The sequence below is a fragment of the Stegostoma tigrinum genome, chromosome 6 (genome assembly GCF_030684315.1).
Source record: "Stegostoma tigrinum isolate sSteTig4 chromosome 6, sSteTig4.hap1, whole genome shotgun sequence".
NCBI lineage: Eukaryota > Metazoa > Chordata > Chondrichthyes > Orectolobiformes > Stegostomatidae > Stegostoma > Stegostoma tigrinum.
In genome coordinates, this window is record NC_081359.1 from 98,348,980 (window position 1) to 98,359,503 (window position 10,524).

Below are 10,524 nucleotides of genomic sequence, written 5' to 3' on the forward strand. Positions count from 1 at the left end.
TGGGGGATTCAGTGATACTAATAACTTTGAACGTCAAGGGACAACGGTTAGATTGTCTCTTATTGTAGATGGTCATCGCCCATGCGACTGTTACTTGCTATTTCTCAGTCCAAGCTTGGATATTGTCCAGGTCTTCTCGTATTCAAACAGGGACTGCTTCTGTATCAGAGGAGTCACGAAAGGTGCTGAACATTATGTATTCATCAACGAACATTTCCACTTCAGACCTTTGATGGACAAAAGGTCACTGATTCAGCAGCTGATCATGGTTAGGCCTAGGACACTTCCTTCAGGAATTCCTGGAGCTGAAAGGACTGACCTCCAACAACCACAACCATCTATCCATGTGCCAGGCATGGCTCCAATCAGCAGAGAGTTTGGCTAGGGGAGCAGTGAGCTCTGCAGCACAAATCTTCAGTACTATTGCAAAAATGCTGTCAGAGACCATAGACTTTGCAGTATCCAGTGCCTAGAAATATTTATTGATATCATATGGAGTTAATCGGATTGGCTGAAATGAACTTTTTTATTGTGGAATAAGACACAATGGATGAAGGGAAGGCGATGGCCTAGTGGTATGATCGCCAGACTATTAATCCAGAAACTTAGCTAATGTTCTGGGGAGCCAGGTTCGAATGCCGCCACAGCAGATGGTGGAATTTGAATTCAGTAAAATACCTAGAATTAAGAATCAAATGATGACCATGAAATCATTGCCAATTTCCAGGAAAAACCTATCTGGCTGACTAATGCCCTTCACCTGCCATTCTCACCTGGTCTGGCCTGCACTCGATTCCAGGCCCATTGCAATGTGGTTCATTCTCAACTGCCCTCTGAAATGGCCTAGCAAGCTATTCAATTTTACCAATCACTGTAAAGTCTCAAAGAAATGGAACTGGACAGATCACCTGGCATGGACAAAAGCACGGGAAAAGACAATGGCAGAAATAGCCGTGTCGACTCTTCTCTTGTACTCTTCTCTTGTAGCCACGGTACTTATGTGGCAAGTCCAGATGAGTTTCTGGTCAATGATAGCCTGCAGGATGTTGATAGCGGGGGATTCAGTGATGTCGACCCTGCAAGATCCTCCTTACTAATATCTGGGGACTACTGCCAAAATTGGGAGAGCTGTCTCACAGACTAGTCAAGCAACAGCCTGACACTGTCATACTCACAGAATCATACCTAACAGGCAATGTCCCAGACTCCACCATCACAGGATACACCTGGCAGAAGTGGTGGCACAGTGGTATACAGTTGAGAGGGAGTTGCCCTGGTAGTCCTCAACACGGACTCCAGACTCCATGAAGTTTTGTGGCTTCAGGTCAAACATGGGCAAGGAAACCTCCTGATGAGACACACTGTCATCCCTCAACTGATGAATTGATAATCCTCCATTTTGAATAACAGTTAGAGCAAGCAATGAAGATGGCAAGGGCACAAAATATACTCTGCGTGGGGAACTTCAAGATCAAGCTGGTCATGTCCTAAATGACACAGCTGTTAGACTGGGTCTGTGGCACGTGGTGAGGGAACCAACATGAGGGGAAAAACATACTTGACCTCATCCTTACCAACTGGACAGATGCATCTGCAGCTGGCAATGACAGTATTGGTAACAGTAACCACTGCACAGTCTTTGTGGAGATGAAGTCCTGCCTTCACATTGAGAAAATCATCATGTTGTGTGGCACTATCACGATGCTAAATGGGATAGACTTTGAACAGATTCAGCAACTCAAGACTGAACATCCATAAAGTGCTGGAGACCATCAACAGTGGACTTGTACTCCAGCAAAGTCTGTAATTTCATGGCCGGCATATCCCCCACTCAGCCATTACCAAACCAGGGGATTAACCCTGGTTCAATGGAGAGTGCATGCCTAAAGATGAGGTTTCAACCTGGTGAAGCCACCAAACAGGACTACTTGAATGCTAAACGGCATAAAGCAGTAAATGATAGACAGCACTAAGTGATCCCACAACCAACTGATCAGATCTAAGCTCTGTAGTCCTGCCACATCCAGTCGTAAATGATGGTGGTTGATTAAACAACCCATTGGAAAAGGAAATTCCACAAATATCCCCATCCTCAATGATAAATTTGCATCAGTACAAAAGATAAAGCTGAAGTGGCCAGAAGTACCAAGTGGATGATCCATCTTGGCCTCCTCCAGTGGTCCCCAGCATTTCAGATATCAGTTTTCAGCCAATTCAATTCAGTCCATGTGATACCAACAAACAGTTGGAGACACAGGATACTGCAAAAGCTATGGGCCCTGACAACATTCCGGCAATATTACTGAAGACTTGTGCTCCAGAACTCGCCGCTCCCCTAGCCAAGCTGTTCCAGGACAGTTACAAAATTGGCATCTACCCAGCAATGTGAAAAATTGCCCAGATACGTCCTATACATGAAAAGCAGGGCAAATCCAACCCAGCCAATTACTGCTCTATCAGTCTACTCTTGATCATTGGTAAAGTGATGGAGAGTGTTATCAACAGTGCAAGCAAGTAGCACCTGCTCAGCAATAACTGGCTCAGTGACACCCAGTTGGGTTCTGCCAGGACCACTCAGCTCCTGACCTCATTACAGCCTTGGTTCAAACATGGACCAAAGAGCTGAATTCCAGAGGTGAGGTGAGAATGATATCAAGGAGCCCTAGCAAAACTGGAATCAATGAGTATTGGGGGCAAACTCTGCAGTGGTTAGAGTCATTTCTAACACAGAGGAAGATAGTTGTATTTGGTAGAGGTCAATCATCTCAGATCCAATCATCTCTGCAGAAATTCCTCAGGGTAGTGTTCTAGGGCCAACCATCTTCAGCTGATTCATCAATGATCTTCCCTCCATCATAAGGCCATAAGTGAAGATGTTCGCCAATGATTGCAAGATGTTCAGCACCATTTGTGATTGTTCAGATACTGAAGCAGTCCATGTTCAAATGCAACAAGATCTGGACAATATCCAGGCTTGAGCTGACAAGTGGCAAGTAACATTTACACCATACAGATGCCAAGCAATGACCATCAACAGTAAGAGACAATCCAACCATTGTCCCTTGACATTCAGTGGTGTTACCATCACTGAATGCCCACTATCAAAGTCCTGCAGGTTATTGTTGACCAGAAACTCAACTGGACTTACAACATAAACACAGTGGCTACAACAGCAGGTCAGAGGTTAGGAACACCGCAGTGAGTAACTCACCTCTTGACTCCTAAAAGCCTGTCCACCAGCTACAAGGCACAAGTCAGGAGCATGATGAAATACTCCTTGCTTGCCTGAATGAGTGCAGCCCTAAATACACTCAAGAAGCTTGACCCCCATCCAGAACGGAGCCACCCACTTGATTGGGACTACATCCACAAGCATCCACTCCCTCCATCACCAATGTTGAACAGCAGCAATGTGTAACGTCTACAAGATGTACTGGAGAAATTCACCAAAGATCTTCAGGCAGCACCTTCCAAACGTCCAGAAGGACATGGGCAGTAGATATATAGGAACACCACCACCTTCCTGACTTGGAAATATATCACCATTCCTTCACTGGTGCTGCATCAGAATCCTGAAATTCCCTCCCTAATGGTATTGTGGATCAACACTCAGCAGCAAGACTGCAGCGGTTCAAGAGGCAGATCATCACCATCTTTTCAAACAGGGACAGGTAATAAATACTGGCTGGTCAGCGAAACCCACATTTCACAAAACGAATTTTTAAAAAATTTCTCAGCTACTGCAAACTGTAAATAAAACTACATTAGATTGCAGTTTTAAATGGATACTTTTCAAGATGTCATTTAGAATCTTGTGTATATAAGTTCAACATTTTATTATTAAGGAAGTCAATTGAGTCACCTGTAAGCAACTGAAAATTGCCTTTGCCAAAAATGAATTTGCTGTCTGGAGTTTTTGTAGAAAGAATAACCTTATCAACAACATGCCAGTTGGGCAGGGTGTTCACAAGAGCAACTGCTTCATCCATCTGAAGTTCACCTTGTGAAGAAAGAAAGCGCAGAATTAAGACAGCAGTGAATATACAGTGAACAATGCTGTAGCAATTGGCCTGCTGTATTAAAGCACTGCCAGGAGATACCAGTGGGCAAATGCTGAATCACAATCCCTTTTTATTAAAACATGAGTAAACAATGAAAATGTCAATCAATAAAAAAAACACGGTAGATGTTGGAATTCAGAAATAAAAAAAACAGATGATGTTTGGAATGCTCAGCGGAAAAGGCAGCATCTGGGGAGGAAGGAGCCGTTAACATTTTAATGAGAGGTCACAGACTTGAAATGCTAACTTTGTTTTCCATTTAGACACTGTTGAGTACTGCTACCATTTTCTGTTTTAATTCCATATTTCAAATGCCAATCTTGCACATGACCCACAATATTAAAAAGATTTTCAAAAGTATAATTAATGGAGAGTATATTTGACAACATCAAGAGGAAAGAAAGTCTACGGTTTTGAAGAAAGAAGGAATTTCAGCAGGCAATTACATGATAAGTCAGTGTTGAATGATGCAAGCGTGCAAATAACACAAACACTATTAGACACTAATTCTGTATTTTGTGCACAAACTCATTGAATGTTACAGTCTATTTGGTCTGACATGTTTCTGCCAATTTTTATCTCTGTTTGAGCTACACAGTTGAGATCATACCCTTGCTCATTGCCTGTACTTCTTCATTATTTCTTTATTTAAAACGAGTACCAATTTCTTCTCAAAAAATGAATGAACAATGTACTCTGCTCCAAAGCCAGTTTGTTGTCATATGAAAATTCCATATTTTAACCTTTTTCTGTGCACAGAATTTTCTAATATTCTCTTCAATTCTTTTGTGATTTTCTTTAAACTTATGCCCAGTCATTATCCTGTCACCATTAAAAACAATCTAGCATGATTTATCTGTTGAAATTGCGAAGTCCTATAACATTCTTTAACTTTGCAACTCTTGTGAAAATAGTCTTTCTTTGTTACCAACTCTCACTTCCTTCCACTTTTCCTCACACTAGATGGTACATGAATTATATTTCATTCCACCATCAATTGTAATTGTATGGGTAAAGTTTCTACTTGATAAGAATTTGTTATCATTTTCTTAATTTATTTTAGTTAGTTTCCTTAAAATTCAGTAGCTAGTTTAAACATAGAAATAAATATGATAAATTATAATTTGAACCACTGAAGATGTCTGATGGTGAAATAAAAATGTGGAATGAAAAGATAGCCTAAAGACAGCCTGTAACTACCGTTGACAGCGAATAAGAAAGATTTTTTGCACAGATGTCCTCTAAAATGAGAATCTGTCATCTTTACTTACCTGGTCTGGCCTACAAATGACTTCAGCCCCACAGAAACATCGTTGACTCTTAAGTGTCATCTGGGCAATAAATGCTTGCCTAGCACACGCTCCACAAACATTTTTTAAAAATCTGCAAATTAGACTGGGATATTTAATTTTTGTAAAAAGATTAATAAGGCTAAGTACTGTTTGGAAAATAGGTGTTTAGGAATATGGAGGCAGATAGATGTGGAGGTATAAATATGCAAATCAATTAAAGGAGGTACACAGTTTAATAAGGCAATTGAAAAAGCAAAGCACAGCACGAATTTCCATAGGCATAGAATTTATGGGATGAGATGTTATGTTAAACCTGGATAGAAACTTAGTTATCTGGAGTACTGTGAATCATTCTAGTCTGTATATTACAGAGCAGATACAGAAAGACTGGAGAAGGTGCAGAAAAATCATTTACTAGAATGATACTAGGCTGAAATGTTATAACAGTCAAGTAGGAGTGAATAGCCCGAGCCACCTTTTCCTCACAAAGGCTGACAGCTGCCCTAAATATGTCTTAAATACTGTATACGGAGAAGTGGATTCCAGTTCAGGGATCACTGGCATCAGCACTGAGGATAGCAGGGGCTGTACTATTGGGGCATCACCTGAACTGTGTTTTTGCCAACTAAATTATGGGGTAAGGGATCAGATGTGGAAAGAGGAGATACATCAAAGAGATGGGACAAAGTTAGAGAGGAAAAATAGTAATATAAGAAATGAAGGTCAGAGAATGATTTGAAGGGGCAGGGTGGAGAAAACTTAGGAATACATCAACAACCAAGACTAGATGTTATGCAAGTGACAAAAAGACAAAACTAAATGCTCTACATCTGATTGCACGCAGTACTCATAACAAAGTAAACAAATTGATAGTACACATTGAAGTAAATAAATACAATTCTTACAGCCATTATAGAGGCAAGGCTTTAGGATGATATTAATTGAATCCTGAATATTAAGGGGTATATGACAGTCAATAAAAATCAGTAGCTAGGAACAGATACAGCAATAATACTGTCAATCAAGGACTGCAATAGTAGAAATGACATTGGTTTAGGAGTTCAGGAGGTAGAATCAAATTAGGTGGAGAGAAGAAATAGCAGAGGAAAGAAGTCACTAGTGGGAGTGATCAACATTCCCTAATAGTAATCACAGTTTGAAAAGGAAAATATTGAAACCAAGATTAATATCATAAATATAAATAAGAACAACATGGGCACAAATGCTGAGCTTGTGAAGTGGACTGACACACTATACTTGGGGATAAATCAATACAGTTAAGGGGAATTTTGAAAATATTAAGAATTAAGTATATTCCTACTAGAAAGAAAAATTCTAAAAGCAAGGGCCTACCATCTATGGCTAACTAAAGAAATTAAGGAAGGCTTCAAAATTAAGGAAAAGCCATATAAAAATGTACAAAGATGAGTTGCAGATCAGAAGATTGGTCAGAATATAAAGAATTGCAGAGGTTGGCTAAAAGGTTAATCAGGTGAATGAAATCGGATGTGAGAAGAAGGTAGACAGAAACGTAAAAACAGATAGCAAGACTTTCTACAGGTATTTAAAAGAGGAAAGGAATAAGTAAGGTTGGTCCTCTACAGAGAATGGTGCGCAAATAGTGGATGAAATGAACAAACTTTTTGTTTCTGTCTTCCCTTAGAGGACATAAAAATTATTTAAGCAAGTGTTATTAAAAAAAGGAGGTGGAAGGGAGGTTGGAATTTAGCAATATTACAAGCACTAAGCAAACTGATGGAGCTGAGACAACAAGGTGTAGACAGCTGGATGAGCACAGCATCAGAGGAGCAGGAAAGTTGACGTTTTGGGTCTAGAACCTTTTTCCGAAATGGGGGAGGGGAAGGGGATTCTGAAATAAATAGGGAGAAAGGGAGAGGCACATAGAAGGTGGGTAGTGCTGGGGGTGGTAGGAAGATAGGTAGAGAGGAGACAGACAGGTCAAGGAGGCAGGGCTGGAGCCAGTAAAGGTGAGTGTAGGTGGGGAGTTAGGGAGGGGATAGGTTGGTTCAAGAAGGACGGACAGGTCAAGGAGACTGGATGAGGATAGTAGGTAGGAGATGGGGGGTGAGGCTTGAGGTGGGAGGAGGGGATAGGTGGGAGGACAGGTTCGGGAGGCAGGTACGAGCTGGGCTAGTTTTGGGATGCAGTGGAGGGGGGAGGGGAGATTTTGAAGCTTGTGAAATCCACATTGATACCGTTGGGCTGCAGGTTTCCCAGGCGGAATATGAGGTGCTGTTCCTGCAACCTTCAGGTGACATCGCTGTAGCACTGCGGGAGGCCCAGGATGGACGTCGTCCAAGGAGTCGGAGGGGGAGTTGAAATGGTGCGTGACTCGGAGGTGCAGTTGTTTGATGCAAACCAAGTGTAGGTGTTCCGCAAAGTGGTCCCCAAGCCTCCACTTGGTTTCCCCATTGTAGAGAAGGCCACAACTGGAACAGCAGATACAGTATACCACATTAGTAGATGTGCAGCTTTGATTAGATGATTAGATCCCCTACAGTGTGGAAACAGGCCCTTTGGCCCAATAAGTCCACACTGCCCCTTGAAGCATCCCACCCAGACCTATTCCCCTATAACCCTCACACCCCTGAACACTACAGGCAATTTAGCATGGCCAATCCAACTAGCCTGCACATCTTTGGACTGTGGGAGGAAACCCACGCAGACACGGGGAGAATGTGCAAACTCTGCACAGACAGTTACCTGAGGCTGGAATCGCACCAGAGTCCCTGGTGCTGTGAGACTGCAGTGCTAACCACTGAGTCACTGTGCCGCCCTAAAGGTGAACATCTGTTTGATGTGGTAAGCCTTCTTAGGGCCTGGGATGGGGTGAGGGGGGAGATGTAGTACTTCCTGCAGTTGCAGGGAAAAATGCCAGGGGTGGTGGGAAGTGTAGAGCAGACAATGCAGTCACGGAGAGAGTGGTCCCTCCGGAAAGCAGATAAGGGTGGGGAGGGAAGAATGTCTTTGATAGTGGGGTCAGATTGCAGATGGCAGAAGTTTCGGAGGATGATGCTTTGGATCTGGATGTTGGTGGGATGGTTCTGAGGACGAGGGGGATTCTGTTTTGGTTATTATTGTGGGGAGGGGTTGTGAGAGATGAGTTGTGGGAAATGCGAGAGACTTGCAGATGGCGGAACTGATAGAGTGTTGACTGACAAGCTGTTGTTCCAGATGGACTTCACCTAATGAGGTAGTAGATGTGCCAATGTTAATTTTACAAAATTCCTGAGATTCAGGAAAGGCTGGAAAGTAGCAAATATAATTCTTCTATTCAAGATGGGGAGAGATAGAAAACAGGAAACTATATGTAAATAAATGTCTGTCATGGGAAAGGTGATAGAATTAATCATTAAAAGAGTTTATAGCTCCGCATTTAGAAAAATGCAAGTTAATCAGGTAGAATCAGCACTGTTTCAAACAGAAATCATGTTTAACCATTTACTGGAGTTCTTTGGAGGAATAATACATGATTTAGATAAAGGGGAACAGGATGTGACAAACAACATTGCCTCTGAACTGTGCGGCCATACAGCTGCTGTGAAGCTCTGTGCATCCAATAGGTGTGCTGATGAATGGCTTATGCATTGACAAGACACTGCTTACAATTTACGTCAATGACTTTGATGTCAGATCTGACCTAAAATGCTAACTCTGTTTCTCTCTCCACAGATACTGACAGGCCTACTGATTTTTTTTGTCTTAATTTCAGACTTCCAACATCTACATTATTTTGCTTTTATTTGAGTGGATAGGTTTTTGTTATCAGAGGAATGAAGGGTTGTGGAGATACGTGCGTAGGTGTAATCTGAAATACAAACAGAACAGACATGGCCTTATTGAGTAGTGAACCAAGTCTGAGGGGCGAATAGTCTACTTTGGCTCTTATTTCATTTGAGTCTATTGTAAATTAAGTCAGATTAGTAAAGATAGCAGAACCATATGGATATTTATGTCATAAGTAACCTGCTGGTTACATGGTCATCATCATTGCTACTGTTTATTTAATTAAAATAATCTAAATTCTCCAGTTATATTTGTGATTTGAACTCGTCACTACGTCATCATTCAAGATTCTGCATTACTTAAACACTAACATGCCATTACGATACAGTTCCGACATAAAATACTGGAAATGTAGTTTACATTAGTCACTAATAAATTTACCTGTTGTGAGATGCTGTTTCTTTTCTCCCCATTTTACATTTGGATGCACAATAAATACCCTATGACCTCCTTCAGGAACAGGATATATTCGTTCTTTAAATAACTCTTCTAATTCTGGATCTGCTAATTCGTACTCATGTTCATCGTCTGATGTGATCTCATCATCCTCCACACTTTGTTTTCCATTTCTTGAAGGTTTTCTGCCGTTGATATTTTTTCTGTTGTTCGAATAACATGTGCTTGTGGTAAAACACCGAAAGTCATGGCTTGATATACTTCCATCAAAATTATTATTCTCGAAATTATTAGAAACGTTTCTACTCTTCAGAGGCAGCTTTGGACGAAAACACACTAATTTTGGTATCCGTGTACCTGCTACTGAGAAGCAGCTTTTCCGAGTCGGTGATCTTTTCAGGGTATGCAGTAAAAACATTTTCGAGATATTCCTCAATAACTCCATAGCCGTAACCCCCAAAGCACGCAAGTCAGATGCTGGAGTTGTATCACTTCCAGACAAACCGTTAATGGGAAAGTTAGGGAACACATTCAGGTGACACTTTCCATAGGCGTGCACATCTCCTTACACAGTTTGTTGCCCCATCTTGCATTAACAACAATAAATATTGTACTAACCGTGACTAAAATAGATCTTGGATACCCAGAAAATGTGGCTGCAGGGTCTTGATCCTTATAAAGCTTCTCATAGGGACACTTTCAATATTTAAGCACTTAATTATACCCCTTTCGGTTAGGTATAACTCCAACTCCGATTGAAGACTTCAACAAAGCAACTTGTCGCTCCTCATCATTTCAAAAACCAAAAGCCGTGCATTAAGTTCTCCGCATTTTGGTTTCCTCGACGGAATGGTAAGGCTGTAACACGCCATATTTCTAAAAGAAAATTGAATTTTCTTTTTTAAAGTTATGGCTCAATCCATGAAGTGAATCGTAAACATATGCATTTTTATTTAAAAATAATAAAA

The 10,524-nt window shown here is 41.3% G+C and overlaps 1 protein-coding gene across 3 annotated transcripts in view; it reads right to left on the bottom strand.

Moving 5' to 3' along the window:
• gtpbp6 (GTP binding protein 6 (putative)) overlaps positions 1 to 10,506 on the bottom strand; it is a 28,288-nt gene extending 17,782 nt beyond the window's left edge. Inside the window, exons 1-2 of one of the 3 annotated variants that reach the window (XM_048533565.2) lie at positions 9,542 to 10,499; positions 3,863 to 4,000 (exon numbers count right to left, since the gene is read on the bottom strand). In XM_048533565.2, the coding sequence (XP_048389522.2) occupies positions 3,863 to 4,000; positions 9,542 to 10,001 (598 nt within the window). In that variant the 5' untranslated portion in view covers positions 10,002 to 10,499. Of the gene's footprint in view, positions 1 to 3,862; positions 4,001 to 9,541 lie in introns of all 3 variants that reach the window. The other 2 variants (XM_048533567.2, XM_048533566.2) reach the window with 2 other exon arrangements.
• Positions 10,507 to 10,524: the final 18 nt, after the last annotated feature.